Raw genomic sequence first — 23,970 nt, forward strand, 5'->3', positions numbered from 1 at the left:
TCTGACATTTGCATCCTGTTTCTTTGTCTCCGCATTTTTTTGTCTTTTCTTGGTGCACCCCCTAGTGGTCTTTGTGCGCAGTCTTGTTGTAATTAAGCCTTGATTGTTGTCGGTAATACCAGGGGTGATTTCAAGTTCTTTGGTTGATAACTGCAACCCCCCTCCCAGCCTTCCCTCTGAGATTCCACAGTCTGCTCTGTGCTTCTATGTCTCTGGATATATTTTGTTCATCAGTTTATTTTGTTCATTAGATTGCACATAATGAGTGAGATCACATGATACTTGTCTTTCTCTGACTGGCTTGTTGTGCTTAGCATAATACTCTCCAGGTCTCTCTATGTTGTCTCGAAGGGTAAGAGATCCTTCTTATTTACTGCTGCATAATATTCCATGATATAAATGTACCACAGCTATTTTTTTTTAACCATAGCTTCTTTATCCACTCACCTACTGATGGACATTTGGGCTGTTTCCAGATATTAGCTGTTGTAAAGTGTGCTGCTATGAACATAGGGGTGCATACATTCTTTCTGATTGATGTTTCAGATTTCTTAGAATATATTCCCAGAAGTGGGATCACTGAGTCAAATGGCAGTTCCATATTTAATCTTTTGAGGAAACTCCATACTGTTTTCCATAATGGTTGCACCAGTCTGCATTCCCACTAGCAGGGTTCCCTTTTTTTCACATCCTCACCAGCACTTGTCATTTGTTGATGGTAGCCATTCTGACAGATGTGAGGTGATACCTCATTGTTGTTTTAATTTGCATCTTCCTGATGATCAGTGACTGAGCATCCTATATTATAAAAGGCCAGCAACCATAATGGCGTAATGACCAGAACGACCAATAGACCGGTTGCTATGAGGTGCATTTACCACTTCTTGGTCCCTTCCCCTGGCCTGCAGGCTCCGATCGCTGGATGGCGAACAGGGAACCATGGGGAACCGTGGTGGGACTGGGGACTGGTGAGCAGGCGGAAGGCAGACCTCTTGGTCCCTCCCCCTCGCCCGCAGGCTCCGATTGCTGGGTGGCAAATGGGGAACTGGGGTGGGTGGCAGCGGAGCAGGACTGGGGACTGACAAGTGGGCAGAAGATGGCCCTGATCGCAGGCTAGGCCTAGGGCAATGATGGCGAACCTTTTGAGCTCGGCATGTCAACATTTTGAAAAACCCTAACTTAGCTCTGGTGCCGTGTCACATATGGAAATTTTTTGATATTTGCAACCATAGTAAAACAAAGACTTATATTTTTGATATTTATTTTATATATTTAAATACCATTAACAAAGAAAAATCAACCAAAAAAATGAGTTCGCGTGTCACCTCTGACACGCGTGTCATAGGTTCGCCATCACTGGCCTAGGGACCCTACCCATGCCCAATTTTGTGCACTGAACCTCTAGTTTTTGTATGTCTCTTGGCCATCTGTATGTCTACTTTGGAGAAGTCTATTTAGATCCTTTCCTTTTGTTAAGTTGTATGCCCATTTCCTTATATGTTTTGGACATTAACCCTTTATCAGATGTATCATTGCCAAATAAGTTCTTCCGTCATTTTTGTTTTTCTTTTAATTGAGCATTTTTTAAAATTGATTTCAGAGAGGAGGGGAGATGGAGAGAAAGATAGAAACATCAATGATAAGAGAGAACCATTCATCGGCTGCCTCCTGCACGCCCCCTACTGGGGATCAAGCCTGCAATCCCAAAAATGTGTCTTGACTGGAATTGAACCTGGGACCCTTCAGTCTGCAGGCAGCTGCTCTCTATCCACTGAGCCAAACAGTTTTGTTGATGGTTTCTTTTGTTGTGCAGAAGCTTATTATTTTGATGTAGTCCCATTATGTATCTGTAAACATATTGCTATGAGAGATGTCTGAGATTTTGCTGCCTATAGTTTCTTCTAGGATTTTTATGGTTTCACAACTTAATTTAAATTTAAGTCTTATATCCATTTTGAGTGTATGGTCTAAGTTGGTAGTCTAGCTTCATTTTTTTCCCGTCTGTCCAATTTACCCAACACCACTTATTGAAGGACTCTCTTGACTCCATTTTATGCTTTTGCTTCCTTTGACAAATATTAATTGAGCATAATGGCTTGGGTCTATTTTGGGGGTCTCTGTTTTGTTCCATTGATCTATATGCCTGTTCTTGTGCAGTTACTAGGCTGTTTAGATTGCGGGGCTTTGTAGTATAACTTGATATCCGGTATTATGATCCCTCCAACTTTGTTCTTCTTTCTCAAGATTGCTGGGGCTATTTAGAGTCTTTCTTTGGTTCCATTTAAATTTTTGGAGTATTTGTTCTAGATCTGTGAAATATGCTGTTGGTATTTTATTAGGGATTTCATTGAATCTATAGATTGTTTTGGGCGGTATGGACATTTTAATGATGTTAATTCTCTCCATGAACATGGTATATTCTTCCCCTTGTTTATATCTTCCTCAATCTCTTTTTCCAATGTCCTGTATTGTAATTTTCCAAGTACAAGTCTTTTACTTCCTTGGTTAAGTTTATTCCTAAGTATTTTACTTTTTTTGTTGCAATGATAAATGGGATTGCTTGTTTAGTTTCTCTTTCTGAGAATTCATTATTGGTGTATTAAAAAGCCATCGATTTTTGGGTGTTGATTTTGTATCCTACTGCATTGCCAAATTCATTTATTAAATCTAGTAGTTTTTTGATGGGGTCTTTAGGGTTTTCTATGTACAATATTATGTCATTGCAAATAATGAGTGTTTTATTTCCTCATTTTCTATTTGGATGCCTTTTATTTCTTCTTGTCTGATTGCTGTGACTAGGACTTCCGGTACTATGTTGAATAAGAGTGGTGAAAGTGCACATCCCTGTCTTGTTCCTGTTCTTAGAGGAAATGGTTTTAGCTTTTCCCATTGAGTATAATGTTGGCTGTAGTTTCGTCATATATGGTCTTTATTATGTTGAGGTATGCTCCCTCTATTCCCACTTTGCTGAGAATTTTTATCAAAAATGGGTGTTGAATTTTGTCAAATGCTTATTCTGCATCTATTGCTATAATCATGTGATTTTTGTAAGCTAGAGAAAGATATTATTAAAATAGTAAGGAAGAGAAAATACATTTACAGCACTGTACTATATTTATTAATACAGTAAATTTATGTCATCTGTTTAGAAGATAAAAAATGTTATAAGTGGACTCATGCACTTCAAAGGCTCAACTGTAATTGGAACATATTTTTAAATTTTGCATCTTGACCCATTGAGGCAGTAAATTGAGAAGGTTCATTGTTGGTAGAATAAAGAAAAACAAAAGGCAACATTCCTTAAGAGCCTTTCTTTTTTCTCTAAAGCCAAGCGTGTGTCTATACCAGGGGTGGGCAAACTTTTTGACTCGAGGGCCACAATGGGTTCTTAAACTGGACCGGAGGGCTGGATGGAGTGTTTGTGTGAACTAATATAAATTCAAAGTAAACATCATTACATAAAAGGGTATGGTCTTTTTAGTTTTATTCATTTCAAACGGGCCGGCCCGCGGGCTGTAGTTTGCCCATGGCTGGTCTATACCATTGAACATCACTCCAAGTATGTTCTCAGAATTCATTCCTACGCCTGTCATTTTTGCATATTATATAGTAGTTCTACCAGTCCTTGGATTCTGACCATCCTGTCTTTGAATTTAAGTGGTGTCTTAATCTTTATTATAAAACCCTCTCCTCAGTGTTGGTGGTTTGTTTCTCTTAATCTTTTCGGGTCACTTGTTCAGTATCATTTAGTTACAGTGCCTCTAAGGCTCTCTGAAAGCCAGGCTATCTGGATATTTACATGGACACTTTTAGACAGAGTGGAATGAAAGTTGGTTTACAATTGTTTGTATGGAAAATAATAATACACTGTAAATACACTGTAAATAATAGACTGTATTGAGTATTCACAACTGTAAACCTACTTTTGCCCCACTCTGTATATAAAGTAGGGAAATACAAATTAAGGTTTGTTTGAGATTATAAAAATCTTGAATGAGTCCATTTTTTTCTTCCCCTTCATAAGGCTTAAAACTTACTGTCACTAGGATTTATATCTTATAATGTAATTGTATTATAGTATTTAAAAATCACTTCATCTTGAAAAAACTCATTAATAACCTTGTTTATCAGGTATACATACATACGTGTATATAGCAGTAAGAAAAACATTTATGTCCTGGCCAGGTAGCTCAGTTGGTTAGAGCATCCTATATGTCCAAGTTTTGGGTTCAATCCTTGGTCAGGACATATACAAAAAATCAATCAGTGAATATATAAATAAGTGGAACAATAAGTCCATGTTTCTCTCCCCCACCCCCTTCCTCTCTCTTTCTAAAATCAATTAATAAAAACAAAAAAATATATATGAAGTCTTTTGGATGAGATGGAAATTTGTTGAGAAATTTTTTTCAGAGATATAGTTCTAATTGTTTTAGGAAAAAGAAATGTGTATGCTAATATCTTGGAAAGTCCTACATTTTTATTATCTTAATTAGAATTTTTTTTTCTACAGAAATAGGAAGGTCGTTGATTATTCACAGTTTCAGGAATCTGATGATGCTGGTAAGTTTTGTGATTTCAATAAATTATGAGTTGAACCCTAGTAGTGGAAGAATCACTAGTTTATGTACTTTTTATAAGGCTTTTGGAATAAGTTTTTAATTTTTCATATTTAGACTATTTATGTATCTAAATTACATTAAGATCTGTGTCACCCAAAATAAACCTTGAACTTGCATGGATTTTAAGTTTTCCTTAGTAAATTACTCATGTAAACATTAAATAATTTTTTCTTGGTTTTGCAGTCCAAAGTTTAAGTGTGCAATAATTCTCATGCAGTGTTTATTTTATTAGTTAATGTATCCTGCTATAATCCCATTTTAAACTTGTACCTTTTAATAGAGAGTATTTTCGTTTTTGTGTAATAAAGTAAGATGAGAGTATTTTGTGAAACAACTTTGATTTGTGAACTGACTCATTATAGAATGAGTAGTGTATCTTAAATCTTAGCCAGAACAGGTTTCTATAGAATATGATGTTTCTGCCCTGACCGGTTTGGCTCAGTGGATAGAGCATCGGCCTGCGGACTGAAAGGTCCCAGGTTCGATTCCGGTCAAGGGCATGTAACTTGGTTGCGGGCACATCCCCAGTGGGAGGTGTGCAGGAGGCAGCTGATCAATGTTTCTCTCTCTCTCTCATTGATGTTTCTAGCTCTCTCTCTCTCTCTCTCTCTCCTTTCCTCTCTGTAAAAAATCAATAAAAATATATTTTAAAAGAAGAATAAGATGTTTCTAATTTTATTATTTTCCAGATGCATCTACTATTTTTTTCTTTTTTTAAATCTAATTTTACTTTATATAAAGATAATATGTGCACTTTGGGAAAACTTAAAAAATGCATAAGGAAGAGTTTTTTGTTGTTGTTTTTTTTAAAAAAACCCCACATAATCCAGCCTCTCAGGGAATACTAACATTTACACCTTTGTACGCCATAAGTGTCTATAGACGCAAGCAAGATAAAAGCGTTTTTGGATGCGTAGCAGTTAACTAGTTATTAAATGCTTGCTGAATGTTTGCATTTATAAATTTAATCCCAGAACAATGCTATTAAAATAGGATATATATTACTATTTCCATTTTGCAGATACCGCAACTGAAGCAAAGATATTACTCAAGATCCATTAGCCAGCAAATGGCCATTTTAACCATTTGTTGAAAAAGGTTTTGACTTTTTCCGCTTAAATGTTTTTATTGATATTTGAGAGAGAGGAAGGAAGAGGGAGAGAATGAGACATGGATAAGAGAGAAAAATTATTGACTGGCTGCCTCCTGCCATTGAACCATGCTTGCTGGGGATTGATCCAGCAACCCAGGCATCGTATCCTGACCAGGAATCGAACCAGAGACCTGTTGGATGGGTCAATGCTCAACCACTGAGCCACACCGACCCCTTTAAAAATCTAGTTGAAGTCTTGCTGTGGGATTTTTGGGTTCTCTCCCTTTACCATATCACACTTACTTATTATACCACCCCTACTTAGTATCTGCCTCCTGTTATTAGAAGTTACTTGAAAAGTTCCTATTAATGGTTTTATGATATTCCATAATGGAATTTATAATGTAGCCAACTTTTTAATAATTGCTGAAGCTCCGTGTATAATGATGTAGTAAACACATTTGGAAATAATCACCTTTTAAGGTGGGGTAATTTTCTTTAATAGGGTTTTTGAAACTGAAGTTATTTTGCATAAATAAGTGGAACAACAAACCGATGGTTCTCTCTCCCTTTCTTCCACTCTCTCTAAGATCAAAATTTTAAAAATATTTTTATTGATTTCAGAGAGGAAGGGAGGGAGGGATGGAAACATCAATGATGAAAGAGAATCATTGATTGGCTGCCTCCTGCACGCCCCCTACTGGGGATTAAGCCTGCAACCCATGCATGTGCCCTAATTGGGAATAGAACTGTGACCTCCTGATTATAAGTCAACACTCAATCACTGAGCCATGCCAGTTGGGCTAAATCACATTTTTTTAAAAAGGAAGAAATTGGAGGTATTTTTCTTAAGTGCCAGAATATACTATAGTTATTACTTTAATTTAAAAGTAATTTACTTGATAGCAGGAATTGTATTAGCATTGTAGAATCATGGGTTCTTTACATTCTAAAATGCTTATATTACTATAATAGTTTTCAAATAAATATAAAGGTATGGGAAAATCTTTAATAAAAAGGGTAAGATATACAAATGATGAGATATTTGGCTAAGGATATATTAAAACATACACATGAGGACTAGAGGGTAATATACAGAAATGGAAATGATAAGGTGGTGAGACTGGGAAAGAAGAATTTTATTTATTTTTAAAATATGTGTGTGTGTGTGTGTATGTTTTTTAAATTGATTTCAGAGAGGAAGGGAGAGAGAGATAGAAACATTAATGATGAAAGAGAATCATTGATCAGCTGCCTCCTTCATGGCCTACACCAGGGTTTGGGCCCTCGATCTGGGCATGTGAACCGTGAACTTCTGGTTCATTGATCTACGCTCAACCACTGAGCCACACCTGCCAGGCTATTTTATTTTTTAATGAAAAAATAATTATTTGGAAAATCTTGCCCCTCATTATTTAAATAGCATGAGAGATAATTATCTAAGAAAATGCAGTGGTAATTTCTACAAGTACAAATCATAATATAGTTTATTGATTTTTGAAAAATGCTGTGTAGATGAAGATTATGGAAGAGATTCGGGTCCTCCAGCTAAGAAAATTCGATCATCTCCACGAGAAGCTAAAAGTAAAAGGCGATCTGGAAAGAATTCACAGGAAGATAGGTAAAGCATTGTTTTTGTTTTGTTTTGTTTTTGGCAAGAAGCATTGTTAATTTGTTCCTGATTACTCTGTCAGCCACTCTGATAGGGTAATTTCTGATCTCTAAATTTGGAGAATCTTCATTTCTTTTGGGAAGGCACTTGCGGGTTCGCTTAATATTATTTTTGCATATTTTATCTTAACTTAGGCAGGGCTTCTGTCTAGACATTGACACGTGGCTTGTTTGAACTCAATCTGGAATCCAAGGTGGTCTCCGGGAATGTCTGCGTTTAGACCTCTGAATATAGCAGAAAGATTGTTTTAAGTATATAATTTGTTACCTAAGGTTAGTATTGACATTTTCATTGTAGTAATAGCAAAGAATGAGTGACCTTTCACATTCAGTCACAAATCACTGGTAGAATCATAACTAAAGCTTACAGAATTTAAAGTGTATATAGCCTGCCGAGTTTTACTGACTATAATCCTCCTTTATTTAGATAATATAATAATTTGGGACCGCTTCCCTTCCCTTAGTTTTATAAATGAGTTCAGATGAGTTGTAATTTTAACTAAAATTGCGTGATGAGACCAGGATGCTGTAGCTTTCTCCTCTGTTCTTATAAGTATACACATACATTCTCATACTCACTGTGGCAAGAATTCCTTGATGATGGTGATGATGATAGCTACCGTTGATGATTGTCATGTGTTAGTCTCTATTATGTGCTAATTTATATTTATTATCATTTAATTTTCACAACACCTCTGATTAGGCAAAGTAATATTAACACATTGTTTGCGGGTAGTTTTTATCGCGCGCTAACAGGTGGCGCGGGCCATTTTTGCTAATTTTTTGCGCAAATGGCAACGTTCAGTAAAATTACGATAACTTTAGTTTACGTATTTATACGTTACCCACATTCTACCACTAGTCTATAAAAAACGTATTAATATGTGTCCCGCGCTCTACTACACTGGTAGAACGTATAAATACGTAAAATGTGTAAACACATTTCCCGCATACAATGTGTTAACTTAAGCGGCGGGGTTCAATGATTTGTCCAAGGTTACCCTGCAAATGGGCCAACAAAGGGTTTTGTTTGTTTAGTTTTTGTTTTTGGACCAACAGGTTTTGAAACCATGTTTATTGGACTCCGGAGTCTATTTTTTAACCTAGTTATTCAAAGATATTTACCGTCAAGCCTAAAGTCACTATAATAAAGCCATAGGCAGAAGTCTTCCCATTCTGAATTTACAGGATGCTAAATTTGCAAGAATAACGATACTATGTATATACATTTACCTAGTATTTTATGTTTGCTTGCATTGCTAACATCTAATATTTCCTTTTCTGGAGAATTTCAGAAATTTGATTTTGAGGAAAAATAAGACAGTTGCACTGCGGGGAAACAAGTCTTCCATAGTTTCATAGTATATCTCTCTAATCCTGTTTTATGTGGCAGCCTAATTTAGAGCTATCTTTTATTATATGTATTTTTATTTTTAATTTTTTTTTTTATTGATTTTTTACAGAGAGGAAGGGAGAGTGATAGAGAGTTAGAAACATCGATGAGAGAGAAACACCGATCAGCTGCCTCCTGCACACTCCCCACTGGGGATGTGCCCGCAACCAAGGTACATGCCCTTGACCAGAATCGAACTTGGGACCCTTCAGTCCGTAGGACGACGCTCTATCCACTGAGCCAAACCGGTTAGGGCTATCTTTTATTATATTGATTGTATTTCTCCAAAGGAATAAGCTTTTTTCTTTTAAAATACATTTTTATTGATTTCAAAGGGGGAGGGAGAGATAGAGATAGAAACATCAGTGATGAGAGAGAACCATTGATTGGCTGCCTCCTGCATACCACTGCTGGAGATCGAACCCGTAACCCCAACATATGCCCTTGACCGGAATCAAACCCAGGACCCTTCAGTCCGCAGGCCAATGCTCTGTCCACTGAGCCAAACCAGCGGGAGCTGAGCTTTTTTGCAGCCTGTTACTATGTCCCTTCGATGTAATTAATATATAGCCTAAATTTTTGTTGTTGTAGTCATTTAGTATTCTCTCCAATGTCAGGAGTGGTTGAAATAAATACAGGTCTGATTGCCATTTGTATTAAGTGACTTATATGTTTATTCCCTAGGACTATATATATATTTTTTAAAATATATTTTTATTGATTTCAGAGAGGAAGGGAGGAGAGAGAGAAACATCAGTGATGAGAGAGAATCATTGATTGGCTACCCCCTGCATGCCCCACACTGGGGATTGAGCCCACAACCTGGGCATGTGCCCTTGACTGGAATTGAACCCGGGACCCTTCAGTCCACAAGTCAACACTTTATCCACTGAGCCCAACTGGGTAGGGCCCCTCAGACCATATTGTGTTGATTTTTCTATTGGTCTCTATGTAAAAGTTTAGCTTTTACTTGGCTTTGCTCTAATGGGACTCAAGGATCAATGGTTTCTATAAACTCAATAATAAAAGAACTAGAGAAAAGTGACTTAATTATCGTTGTCATAGACTTGGAGATTAAATGCTTATTTTGCATAAAAACATTTATATAGAAAAATCACAGGTTTCAGAATTAGTGTTTCTTGGATCAGATTGCTTTAATAAAGAAATATGTTTGTTTTTTCTCTTTGCTTAGGAATCTTGGGTTCGGTAGCTTGTCTTTTGAATGTGGTCTAGACTATGGGAAATATCAAAAGAGATTTGCAAGACCTGCTATTTAAGAAAGAAAAGCTTATGTATGACTTTTTGTCTTTGTTTGTCAGAATTTCTCATAGAATCATAAAATTTCAGCACTGTAGAGTACCGAGTGATTTTCTTGAGATCATAAAACTAGTTAATGACAAAGACAGGACACTAAAACCCATATTCCTGAGCTAAAATTTGTGAGGACATAAAATGTGCATTTTTGTGACTTTAAAATTGTTTTATAAAACTTTTCACTGAGCTTTTTTAAAAATCCTCACCAGACGATATCTTTTTATTGATTTTAGAGAGAGAGGGAAGGGACAGAAAGTGAAACATCGAGATACATCAGTCATTCTCTCTCTCTCTCTCTCTCTCTCTCTCTCTCTCTCTCTCTCTCTCTCGCTCTCTCTCACCCCCCCATTTTTTTTTGGGAGGCAACCTAATTTTTGGAGGCCTTGTTTTGGCAAGGCTAAAAAAAGGTGCGGGGGGAGATACGTCAGTTGCCTCCGTATGTGCCCCAGCCAGAAATCGAACCCACAACCTTTGGGTGTATGGGACGATGCTCCAACCAACTGAACCACCTGGCCTGGGCTCTTTGTACTTTGCAATTTTTAATTTTATTTTGCAGTGATCTTGAGCTCACTTTTATTTTCTCCAGGATACAAGGCAGACCCATGTGCTCATGTTTCTGATGTATAGAAATATTAGAGGCAAAAAATATATATAGTTAATATTTTGTTTTAGATAAATATTAAGGCATATTATAATTTATATAAAATTGTATTTTTATATTCTTCCTCTAATAACAGAATTTTTGTTTGTTTTTGTTAATCCTCACTCAAGGATATTTTTCCATTATTTTTAAGGAGAGTAGAAGAGAGAGGGAAAGACAGAGAGAAACATTGATGTAAGAGAAACACATCAATTGGTTGCCTCTTGCACGAGTCCCAACCAGGGCCCAGACCAGGGAGCAGCCTGCAACCAAGGTACGTGCCCTTGATCGGAATTGAACCCAGGACCTTTTGGTCCACAGGCCAAGCTCTATCCACTGAGCCAAACTGGCTAGGGCACAACAGAATTTTTTTATTTAATATTTTTTGAACTAGGCATTATCTACAGGTGAAAGATTTTCAGCCTGTGTTGAGATGCTTTCCTTTTTCTCTTTGGGTTTTTGGAAACTATTTTCCAAAAGTAGATAAAAATTGTGCTTACCAGCATCCCTGTAAAGTAGGGAAATAATGGAAACTCCTTAGCATCGTTATAATTTTATATATAAAGGAGGTTTTCTTCAGTGTTTTTAAGTCAGATACCAGAGATCTATATTCACTTAGATTTTGATCTAATAACTTAAATGTCTTATTCCTTCCCCTTGTAGTGAAGACTCAGAAGAAAAAGATGTGAAGACCAAGAAGGATGATTCTCACTCAGCAGGTAATAAATAGTATTTCTTTTTATGTACTTATTTAGTGGACATTTTAGTAAGTAGTTTTATAGTAATGCCTGGCATTGTTGTAAATATTGGCATTACAAAGATGCTTCCGTCTCTGAAGAGCTCATAGTGATTTTTCAATCCGGGTGGATTAGAGTCACCTGTGAAGGTGGGTTTTTTTTGTTGTTGGGGGGTGTGGGGCATTGATCCTTACAGCATCCTCTGCTCGCAGAATAAAATCACACTTGACCACATGCATTTATTTTCTTTTGGGCTTTGTGTTTTCTGGCAGATATTCTCCTAATCAGAGCTAGTTTGCATTGGCTTTTTTAAGGTAGTCGTCAAACACAACTCTTAGATCAGTGCATCATAATTTTGATATTGCAGAGGACAGTGAGGATGAAAAGGAAGATCATAAAAATGTGCGCCAGCAACGGCAGGCAGCCTCTAAAGCAGCTTCTAAACAGAGAGAGATGCTCTTGGAAGATGTGGGCAGTGAAGAAGAACAGGAAGAAGAGGACGAGGCACAGTTCCAGGAGAGTGCGTAACGTTGGCTTGTTGCTTTGGTCATGATTGCAGTATGTGATCTTGATTATTTTGGGGTGGGGGGTGGGGGGATGCTAGATGTTACAAACAGTCCCTTAAATGACTCACTGTTAGATGAGATGATGGTCTTTGATATCTGTTGATTTTGTAAAGGTTCAAAGATTATCATGACTGCTGTCCATTGTTTGTATTCAAATAATAAACAGTTGTTAGAATAATAGTTCCATGTGGAATAATGGCAGGTGTTGTGATTAAGATTTGCATTTTGGCCTGGTGGAGAAGGGTGTAGACCTCCTCCCCTGACAAAAAGTGTTAGTAACAGAATTCAGATGTTTCACAGGTTACTCAGGTGAATAGTTTTCTTGTTTCATTTATTCATAGTTGGACCAAACACACTAAGCTGATTCCATTTCATTTCCCTGGTCTCTGTATGGGAATGATATAATTGCCAAAAGTTACTGGATGGCTTCAGTTTTCATTCAGATTAAGTTTTATCCCTTCCTGTTTTCAACCTACTCTCCAAATCAGTCATGTATCCCTCATGTGGTGCTAAACCCAATTTACAGATGGGGCCAGTGACAACTCCAACCAAACGGGTAGTATAGCTGTAAATAGAGTCCAAGAGTGTTTGACTCCCAGATCCCATCCTCCAGTCATTCTTAGCGTTCTCTCCCTTTGTTCACTTGGAAGGATATATACATTAAGTTGGACGTTGAAATTCTTCTTTCCTCTCAGAAGATTCCGGCAGCGATGAAGATTTTCTAATGGAAGATGATGATGATAGTGACTATGGCAGTTCAAAAAAGAAAAACAAAAAGATGGTTAAGAAGTCCAAACCTGAGAGAAAAGAAAAGAAAATGCCCAAACCCAGGCTAAAGGCTACAGGTGAGGTCTGCAGAATTAAATTAAATTATTGCTTTGAAAAATGTCATGAGCTAATAAACTTTCTCTACAGAAATTCTTCATTAAGGCTTGACATTGGCCACATAGTTAATTAAGAATAAATGAATTTGGAAAGGATTCTGTTTTCTACTCCTAGAAGTGTCATTTATTAATAAGGACTCCAGACTTTCGAAGAGTCTGGTGGCTTAGCCCTGTTCATATGTGTGTGTGTGTGTGTGTGTGTGTGTATTATTGATTTCAGAGAGGAAGGGATAGAGAGAGGGAAACATCAACGATGAGAGAGAATCATTGATCAGCTGTTTCCTGCATGCCTCCCCCTGGGGACTGAGCCCACAACCTGGGCATGTGCCCTGACCGGGAATTGAACCGTGACCTCCTGGTTCGTAGGTTGAGGCTCAACCACTAAGGTGTGCCACTAAGGGCTGGGCTTAGCCCTGTTCTTTAAAAATGGCTGAACATAAGCAAGATTTAGGAATGACCTATATGTGTCAGGCACTGTGTTAGAAATACTGCGTCAACACAGCTATTACTGCCCTTTTCCCACCAGTATCCCAACTCCAGCAGCTAGTAAAGACTTGAAATTGTGGAAATGTACATCTACAGTAATTCATTTAAGTTCTGTGTTTTGATCCTACACCATCCTCTGTGCTCCCAAAATAAAACCACAGTTGACCACATATTTATGTTCCTTGCGGCCTTGCGGTTTCTGGCAAATGTTCTAATCAGAGCTAGTTTATTATTAAACCAGAAAACTAAATTTGCTTTTTTTTTTTTTTAACTTATATTTTGTTGAGAATATGATTATGAGCTTTTGCTTTGTTTTCTAATGTTGTTGTTGTTATTTTTTAATCCTCACCCGAGGACATGCTTAGAGAAAGGGGGGAATATCGAGAGAGAAACCCTGATTGGTTGCCTTCTACTTGCTTCCTGACTAGGAATCGAACCAGCAACCCTTCAATGCATGGGACAACACTGAACCAACTGAGCCACCCCAGCCAGGCTAGATTTACTTTTTTTTTATTCTGGCTAATGGAACTGGTGATTTTTAAACCTTTTACTCATCACTTCTTACTGTTGGGATTTCTGGACTTATCAAAAGTTACTTAATAGCTTCAGTTTCTACTCAGGTTATCATAATCTTCTTAGCCCACTTTTTAAACTTAAGCACCATTTAGTTCACAAGCCACTAAGGATGATGTATAGCAAGCATATGAAACTCAAAGACTAACACGGGACAAATAAACAAGGTTTAAGTTTATATGGGCCGCAAAAAAACAAAAAGCTTCAATTTTCATAGAAGCTTAGGTTTATTTCGATAGAGACCATGCTGAATACAAAGGGCTGAAATAAATGAGTAATAGTTAACATAAAATGATAGAACATCTTAATAAAAATTAATATTTTTTCTTGAACACTAACTTACCAGACACTGAGTAACTGCACAAATTAATAAGCATCATGCAAATAAATCTATTTTTCTTGTTCTCCGAAAGCAAAATATTTCCTTATTGCACACACCAAACACGTCAGTCCAAGACTAATGACATGGCAGTCGGCTGCGAAAATATTTGCTGCTAGTATTAGTGGAGAGAAATGGTGCACTTGCGCGTAAGGCACCTAAGGGAAATCAATGCAACATGATTATAGTAATCAGTCATTAGCAAACGTAGTTTGTTATTAATAATTATGTGTAACAGGATATTAAAAAATTAAGTTATGGAATTTTTATTAAAGCGTTTCTTACATACCGTTATATTGGCTGGGCTGCAAAAATATTCGTTGTGAACCCCGCGAGTTTGACATGCTTGATGTACGGTATCCTGTATATTATAAGCATTACTGCTAACGTAACATTATAGTGCTGGTAAAAGTATTGGAAACCAGCAAGTTGGGAGTGTTGTCTTTATAGATCTTATTCTTGTAGATTGTCTTGTTTCTAGCTAGTTTTTATAAAGATATTTTCTTCTCTTCCCTTCCCAAAATTGGTGTTTTTCTTCTCAGTGACGCCAAGTCCTGTGAAAGGCAAAGGGAAAGTGGGTCGCCCCACAGCTTCAAAGGTATCAAAGGAAAAGACTCCTTCTCCCAAAGAAGAAGATGAGGAGCCGGAAAGCCCTCCAGAGAAGAAAGCCGCTGCCAGCCCTCCGCCCGAGAAGTCTGGGGATGAAGGGTCCGAAGATGAAGCCCAATCTGGGGAGGATTAAAAGTGATGGTGGTTTGGGAGAGATTTTATTTAAAAAAAGAAAAGAAAAAAAAAAGGAAAAAGAAAACTACATAAGATAGAACATGGTTTTGGCTATGGCTTTGACTCATGGGCTTTCAGTGCTTCTTTCCCTTTTGTTGAAAATAACTTCCTCTTTTTTTAATTTTTTTTTTAAAGAAAATCTTTGTATGCTTAATTTACCTTTTTGTCTATTGGTCTTTTCTTTTCTACCACCCTCTTCTCTCTCCCTTTTTCAATGAAAGCCATGTCAAATTAATCACTGGATTGACTGCTTCATCTTTTTATTTTTAAAGGATGGTATACCACAGTTGTAAAGCAATAAGATTTGAGATGAACACTATGGAAATGTTGCTTTTTGCTAAACAGTAGCAAGTTGAACAGTAATCAAAAAACATAGAAGGATTTTAGTTAAAAATGATTGCTTCTTTCTCTAGTTGGACTTAAAAAAAATCAGTTGTCATCTAATACAAGTTTATTTTTTACCTTGCGGGCAGGGCAGGGAGTGGGTAACCTGACCTTGTGTAGAGTGTGGGTTTTTTTTTAAATTTCATCACTTGTTATCTCAAAGAGATTCAGAGCCAGTGATCCTTTTATTCTACTACAAAAAAGAAAAGGAAAAAACAAGGAGCGCCAAAACTTAAATCACGCTTAATTTCCTATTTTACTCTCCGATGGTTCATGTTTTAAAATATATATGTATCCTGTTTCTTGGATAAATTTTTACCAAGGGTAAAAAAAAACACAAAACCTAGAATTTAACTGGCAAGATCTATATATCATAGTGGATTTCTTCTCAAACTGACAATGTTTAGTTATAAGCAAATAAACTACCGGTTAATGTGAAACTTGTTCACAAAGACTTGAGATTTTTTTTTCCTTTATGAGAACAATTGAAATTCTTTTATGCCATAAATGTGTGTGCATTCAGATTCCATGAACTGTGATCTGTTTTTATTTGCAGATAGAACTTTTCTTTTTCATACACTTATCTTCCCATTTCTCCATAGAACCATGGTATGAAGTGCATCTCTCGGCTTCCTGCCACCATGTAGGATGCCACTGCAGACCCACCCCCAGTGCCTACCAGCCCTGCTGGAGGACATGATTTCTCCTGGCTCTGTCTCTTCACCTACTTCACGTCCTGTGTTTGATGGGAGTGTGTTAAGTGGTGCTCCCACGCGTTTAATTTGCTTTTTTTCTTTTTACTGGTGTGTCTGCTTGCTGCTCATGTTGCTTGTTTGGAGTGTAAGGGGTTCCGCAGGGCTAGAGACAGGATGCATTCAGGAGACCTGCATGCGGTTAACAGACTTGACATGCCTTATGGAAGCAGTCAGGAGATAGACCTGTGCGTTCCATCCTCCACATCCTGACACCATGAGCTTCTGGAAGGAAGGGTTAGGGGCCTTAGTGTGCTGAGAAGTTGAAAATCAGTGAAATTTAACCTCTGCCTTTTTATCTAGATTTGCTTCCTCAGTATTTTACTTATTCAATTTTCTTTCTTTTAATTACAGCATATTTTACTCTCGGACAACATAGCTTTCTTACAGATGTTCCTAGAACAAAAGGTTATTTAAGGAATAGTTTTACTCTGATTATTAAGACACTTTAAGAAGTATTCTGTGTGATTTAAAAAAAAACAACATCACCTAGTGACAGTCGCTTCGCTGTTGCACTGTGTGTTAAAGAATGAATTTGAAGATTTTAGTACTTGGCCAAAAATGCAAAGCTTGAATATAAATAGCAGTTGGATTGTTATCTAAAGGTTATTCTGTTTGCTTTAGTGGGTTTGTTTAGGTACCCAATTTTAACAAGGTGTGTGTTCTTCTAGCAAGAGACCTCTCAGTGTTTCCACCATGCACTTCTATACTTAGGGGTTTATAACTTTGTCTTACATTCCTAGTAACATTTGGGCTTTCTTAGATTATGTTTTGTGAAAATCAGTGGTGGGGAGGGGGTCTTTTAAACCTTTAGCCTCGGTATTTGATGTAACAGTCTCTAATATATTAATCTGCACTAACATCTATGTGATACAGGCACATATTTTAGAGGTAATTTTGTCTTCTAAGTTCCTTGTGTGCATTTGGTTGGGCTTTTTGTTTGCAATCCCTTTTTTAAAATTTAATTCATGAGATTGAAAAACATATATATTTCTACTAGACTGGACAAAAGGATCTGTGTCCCCAAGTGAGAGACAGGCTCTGAATGACCTTTGTTTTCTCCACTTCTTATTGATTTAAAACACTCTAGTCTTCCCCTCAAATCATGCATGCACGTAGGAGGGTAGCTGTGGTGTCTGAACTGGAAACCGGTGCTCAATAGTCAGGCTTGATGTGATGTGAGGCTGGGTTACAAGCTACAAGCTGATAGTGGCTGGCCATTGGCACCACCCTTGACTAATCTCCCTCTTTTTCCCTGGCGTGCCTATGGTGAGATGGCAGTAGCTTTCACGGCCTTGTTTGCAGTGCTCAGGAAGTGGGACATTAACCTCGAAGGTGCTTGTTTGTGCTAACTTAATTCTCTGTGTTAGCTCTGTTAGGTTTACCTCTGAAACATGGATTTCGGCAGCTATGCTGACTGACACTACATTCTAGTTCTTACGATTTTTTTTCTAGACTTCTCTCCACACACACACACACACAACTTGACATGGGTAGTTTACATATTAAGTCTGTCTGTAACTTGCTGCTGCTTTTAGCCCTCCCCACCTTGGAATCAATGGACTAGACCCAAAGGATACATTTTAATTTTAGTAATGGTAGATTTGTCCTGCTTTCCACAAACCTGCCTTTCATATCTCCACTCCTTATTGAGTCCATAAAGGAAAGCTAATGGGTGAGTCCTCCTTTGGGGAGGTAATGAGTGGAAATCCTTTTATCTCGAATAGTAGTTGATTTCCCATAAAGGAGGTTTACTGTCTTTTTTTCTTTTCCACAGTAACTGTTTGCCCCAGGTTGAATCCTCAATTCAATACTTATTCTCGGTACTGATTCAAGTAGCTTTTTCTTCTTATAGGTAACTAATCAAGAGGAATTGGAAGTTATAATCCAGTAAGGTTTTTGACACTTTTCCCCCCAAACATTTCTTTTTTTAACCATGACCATTCAGGTAACAAGTGAATTTTAGAGTACTGGTTGGAGAAAGGGAATAGTTCTTTAAAGAAACCAGTTTAGAAGATGCTTTGAGAGTGTTAGGCAAGGGCAGAAGTTAACACCTGGAGCAACAGAGAAAGCTTTATGAAAGGCCACGTGCCCTTGTCACTGTTGTGAAGAAGGGGCGTTCGAATGGTTCTGTACCCGCTTCCCCTGTGGCTGCGCTAGAAGCAGAAACGTTACCTCAGGAGTTGGCAAAGGGAGAGCCTGGGCTCTGGGCTCCATGGCGCTCAGGCGTAGATGCTGGAGCAGACGAATACACGTTTCCTACCAAGGGAAAGAGAAAAGCTAAAAATCTGGTTGCTCTTGAGGTTAGAAAATTGTCCTTTTCTCTGTGCTAGACGCTGGGTTTATTTGGAAAAGGTGTTAGTTTATTTGAATATTGGGACAGCAAGCTATCTACAACCACATTTCAATCTGCAACCCATTTTCCCTTGGTCTTGGGATAAACTTGATACAAAATGACTTTTTGAATCCCAAATCCCTAAGTCACACTTCTTTTTTTTCAAAGCCTAGTTCACAAAATTCACAGTGGTGCTGACTGTGTATTAACCACTATTGACAAAAGTCCCCTCAACCTGCCTGTTGCCATGCCAACGGAGTGACTGAACTGGTGACATCTGTTGGAGCATGCTTTGTGTGGCTGGTGGAATGCCACCATTGTGCATACACTTTGTACATCAGGGGTGAAGGGGGGCGTTTTCTAGATTTATGGGGGGGAGGGTAAAACTTTTTTTTGTTTTTTTTTGATGGGAGTGGGTATAGTACTTAGCTTACCCCTAAATAACATGTATAAAAACCCCTGAAGTATTGTGTGGGTGTGTGTGTGAGTGTGTGTATATGTCTGGCAATTAAACCGTTGTCTTCTGGAAATTAGTGAATTCTTTTTTCCCTCCAGAAGTATTTGTTACAAGATTTGTAAATAAGAGCTCTACTTAGTTTGTTTACCATGACCATGTTGCAGCAAACCTTAAATACCTAATTCCTGTAAGATTTAAGGAAAGACTTGAAGACGTGTCAGGTTAAGCAGCGGCCACGTTCTCAGAAATTGTTTGCCTTGATTCATCTTTCAGACTTCATTTGCCAGCTCTAAAATTCCCAGTCTTCCTTAATTTTAGTCCTTAATCTTTTACGTTCTGAGCAGGAAGGGTAAAAGAGGAACCTGCGTAAATATGTTTAATTGTAAGTCCATGGGCTGAGACCGGGGCATCCCTTTCTTAATACTGCAATGTTGCTAGATATGTGATCAGACACCAGAGGGTTGGGCGTTCTTGCAATACCTTAACAGTGCTGAGATCTGCAGCATGGTACTAAGGAAGTTAAAGTTTGAATGTAACCACTTTATTTAAAAGTTGTTTTTTATTTAAATGAAATGGGGTTGAAATGAACATGATTTTGTTCGTGAATTATAGATGCAACATACATTGGTAGACGTGTGATGGTCTTTTGTGATACTTAATTTTTACATATCCCAGTCTCTGTATGTACCTGCATAGACAAAAAAAACAAATTTCTGCTTTCTTTATGGAAGGGTTTCCAGGACTGCGTGTCTGCTCCTGAGCTCTGTTTTAAGTATGTGTATCCTTTGCTTGTATTTTGTATTAAAAAATAAGAAAAAGAACCCTTTATTGTTGAGCATGTTGGCATTGTCCCCTTTACTTTTTTTTTTTTTCTTTTTGGGACATGAAGCAAGTTATTCTTTTTCTGTATCTTTTTTTTTCTTTTGTAAACTTTGTTTTGTTTAAAAATGGCTTTATAAAAGGGCTTTTATAACCCAGATATGTGCTCTGTGTACTTCTTGGAATACTCACACAAATACACTGACAGAGAGCTGATCGCCTGGGCCTATCAGCTCCCAGGCCAGCCTATTGGGGAAAACCTGCTTCCCGTATGAATTGTTTAGGCTCTAACAGTCGCTCTTGCTGGTAACAAGAAAAGCATGTCTTGTCTCAAGTCAAAGGGTTACAAAGTGTGAAGGGCAAAATTCTTAATTTAGGATAATTATACTCACAAAACATTTGCATTCAATTTTAAGTACCCATAGGAACTACATTATATTGCAATTTTAGAATAAAATACTACTTAGGTGGTGAATATGGTAGAGTGTCCTATTTAGAATTGGGCTGATATTGTAGCTAATCGGGTTTTATTCTTTCCAGCCTTGCCCCTTACTTACTACATTCTTGCCTCGTCATGCAAATATTTAACATATATACTAAGCTTGGCTTTGAAATTTAGTGTTTTTTGCATTCTCTTGTCCCTCTGGCTAATTTCTTATAGAGTTATTTGTCCCAGGTGAAAGTTGACTTTGGAAGAATGTAACCAGACACTTCCTCATAGTATGTGGGTGTTTTATGATTAACGTACCAGATTTCTGTGTCAGTACAATGCTGAAGAAATGCAATCTGTTTAAAGGATTTCAGAACCCAGGGGACAAACAGGTTTGGTAAAATAGGTTTGGAACTCCCTCAACTCTTATTCGTGAGCATTACTATACAGTAATTTAAGACTGGCTGTTCAGTGCTTTGTAATTCATAAAGTGCAATTTACATACTACCTCAGTCAGTTTTCCCAACAACTGTGAGACTGGCCAGATGTTTGTTCCTCCAATTTTGTTGGTTGGGGGGGAAAAAACTGGTTCGGGTAGGATGTGCTTTGATGTGGCAGGTATGGTCCAAGGGTTTGAATCAGGCCGTTTGTTTTGTGTGCTTGAAGTTGTCACAGCTCCCATTATCTTGTATAAATGGGTCCCTTGAATCTTCTTTCTAATAACCTTTTGAGCATTTTGCTGTTCTTCAGCATCTCTTGAGTAACATGCTTGAACCAGCTCAATGACTTGCATCAAAGACAATGGGGAAAATTCTTTTCAGTGAGATATAAAAATTCTCATTAAATACTTAAACTTACTTGGAAATTCCTGTCGTCCCTAGATAGGAAACTTTAACTTATTTAAAGCTTTTATTTTCGGATGTCTTAATATAGTGACTCTACAGGAAAATCTTGTTTATACAGCCCTTATCCTCTGCCAGTAGAGGGCAGTGTTTGTCCTCCATATACTTAACTGGTGACCCTGATGCTCACCCCATCTCATTTTTAGATACTTTCCCCTGGGCTCGGTGTCCACTGTATCCTACTTGGGCACCCTACTTGGGTTAGAGCAGCGGTTCTCAACCTGTGGGTCACAACCACTTTGGGGGTCGAACGACCCTTTCACAAGGGTTGCCTAAGACCATCGGAAAACACATACATAATTACATATTGTTTTTTGTGACTAATCACTATGCTTTAATTATGTTCAATTTGTAACCATGAAATTGGGGGTCACCACAACATGAGGAACTGTATTAAAGGGTCATGGCATTAGGAAGGTTGAGAACCACTGGGTTAGAGGTACTGTGCTCAGTGGGCCCTCTCAACATCCTAGTGTATGCAGCAGCAATATTTTCTGGATTTTAAGTGCAAAATAGGATCTTGTGGTTCATGCACATCTGTCTGCTTATGTTCTCTTTATACTCCCAAATCCTACATGGATAACATCCCAAAACTAAAGTACACATATGTTGATATTTCAAAATGCAGCTGTAAATTCTTGGCCCTAGTTTGGAACAGGTGTTGCCTTTTGAAATTGCCTTCCAGCTCAAAAAGCCTTGTCTCTTGCACAAGCAGCACTGATACATGGTCACGTACAGTGAATACGGAGACTTGTTGTCAAGGTAACGTGGTAGCTTGTGTTCCTTTATCTTGATGGCATGCTTCCCTTTCCCTCGATAACTTGATAGAATGGACAGGTACTCATTTGACATGTTTTGGCTGGGCCACCACCAGGAGAAATAATTATTTGCAGGTGTGCCCCCTGTTTCAATATTAAAGTCCTGGACAAATATTGTGAAATAAATGCTGTGTTCATTCTGGGGTCAGAGAGTGAGAGAGTGCAGCAAGAATTTCCATCTTAGTAAAGCAAATAATTACTTAAAAACATGATAACAAAATGTTGGAAGTAATAGTTTGCTTTAACTTAGGTCTAAGCTGGCATTCAGAAATGAGTTGTTTAAAAATGTACAGAATAAGTAGACCAAGGAAGATTACACACACAGAAACTATTGGTAATGTTTTAGCTATTCAGTGAAATATATATGTGTGTATGTACACACACGTCCTTTTATTAGAATGTATGGGATCATATCCTTGGCCAACATGGAATGTAACATATCTAATAGAAACATTTTTCCACTTTGGGTACGAACAAGAATATGTACTCTGTGTCCTCAGGACTCTTCTGACTAGAAGAGATTAGGGTGGATGGGTTAGGTAAGGCTCTGAAGGAGGTAGGAAGGCATTTGGAACAAGAAAAATGATGGCCTAAATTTAAGGATAACTACCAGTTTGGTAACTCTGGTTGGTTATGTACTAAGAAATGATTCTCACTGCCCCACCAGTGTAACTCTGCTTGAGTGTCAACCAGTGAATCAAGAAGTTACCATTAGCCGAAGCCGGTTTGGCTCAGTGGATAGAGCGTCGGCCTGCGGACTGAAGCGTCCCGGGTTTGATTCCGGTCAAGGGCATGTACCTGGGTTGCGGGCACATCCCCAGTGGGGGGTGTGCAGGAGGCAGCTGATCGATGTTTCTCTCTCATCGATGTTTCTAGCTCTCTATCTCTCTCCCTTCCTCTCTATAAAAAATCAATAAAATATATTTAAAAATAAAAAAAAGTTACCAGTTTAATTCCCAGTCAGGGCACATGCCTGGGTTGTGGGCTCAATCCCCAGTAGGGGGCGTGCAGGAGGCAGCCAATCGATAATTCTTTTTCATGGATGTTCCTATCCCTCTCCCTCTAAAAAAAGTCAATAAAAACTTTTTTTTAAGATGTAAACAAAATTTTAAAAAATGATTCTCACTAACAAGCTGAATTTATAGTAATTAATGTAAAATAGATTGTGAAACACTTGTCTTTACCCAAAAAGTGCAGAGACGGTGACATACACTGGATTCTCACTTGTGACTATAAATTGGTTCTCTTATACACTAATTTAGCCTATGGGTTAGAATATTAAGCATTTTTAAAATACGGCTTTACTTGCCCTGATTGGTTTGGCTCAGTGGATAGAGCGTCGGCCTAGGGACCGAGGGGTCCCAGGTTTGATTTCGGTCAAGGGCATGTGCCTTGGTTGTGGGCACATCCCCAGTGGGAGGTGTGCAGGAGGCAGCTCATCGATGTTTCTCTCTCATCGATGTTTCTAACTCTCTATCCCTCTCCCTTCCTCTCTGTAAAAAAAAAACACCAATAAAATATATTTTAAAAATATATATATACAGTGGGGCCTTGACTTAATGAGCGTCCCGACTAACGAGTTTTTCGAGATACGAGCCGTCTCCCGGCCGATTTTTTTGCTTTGAGTTGCAAGCTAAAATTTGGGTTACGAGCCAGCTTCAGATACCCCACCACTAGTTGGCACAGCGAACGTCACAGTGAACGCCACAACATCAGCCCAGCATCACGTGTCTCACTCGTTCACTTTTGATTTGACATACGAGTAATTTGAGTTACTAGCTCCGTCACGGAACGAATTAAACTCGTAAGTCAAGGCCCCACTGTATATGGCTTTACTGCCTGGCCGGTGTGGTTCAGTGGTTGAGCATTGACCATGAACCAGGAGATCGAGGTTCAATTCCCTGTTAGGGCATATACCCAACTTGCGGGCTT

General features: G+C 38.1%; 1 protein-coding gene across 4 annotated transcripts in view; it reads left to right on the forward strand.

Moving 5' to 3' along the window:
• The window catches only part of NUCKS1 (nuclear casein kinase and cyclin dependent kinase substrate 1), a 28,881-nt gene extending 12,916 nt beyond the window's left edge, over positions 1-15,965 (forward strand). For 2 of the 4 annotated variants that reach the window (XM_081112385.1, XM_081112383.1), the window contains exons 2-7: positions 4,514-4,563; positions 7,231-7,336; positions 11,397-11,452; positions 11,838-11,990; positions 12,732-12,881; positions 14,901-15,965. In XM_081112385.1, coding sequence (XP_080968511.1) covers positions 4,514-4,563; positions 7,231-7,336; positions 11,397-11,452; positions 11,838-11,990; positions 12,732-12,881; positions 14,901-15,100 — 715 coding nt within the window. In that variant the 3' untranslated portion in view covers positions 15,101-15,965. The remainder of the gene's footprint in view (positions 1-4,513; positions 4,564-7,230; positions 7,337-11,396; positions 11,453-11,837; positions 11,991-12,731; positions 12,882-14,900) is intronic. The other 2 variants (XM_081112386.1, XM_081112384.1) reach the window with 1 other exon arrangement.
• The last annotated feature ends 8,005 nt before the right edge of the window (positions 15,966-23,970 follow it).

This window comes from Myotis nattereri (genome assembly GCF_964212035.1).
Source record: "Myotis nattereri genome assembly, chromosome: 18".
NCBI lineage: Eukaryota > Metazoa > Chordata > Mammalia > Chiroptera > Vespertilionidae > Myotis > Myotis nattereri.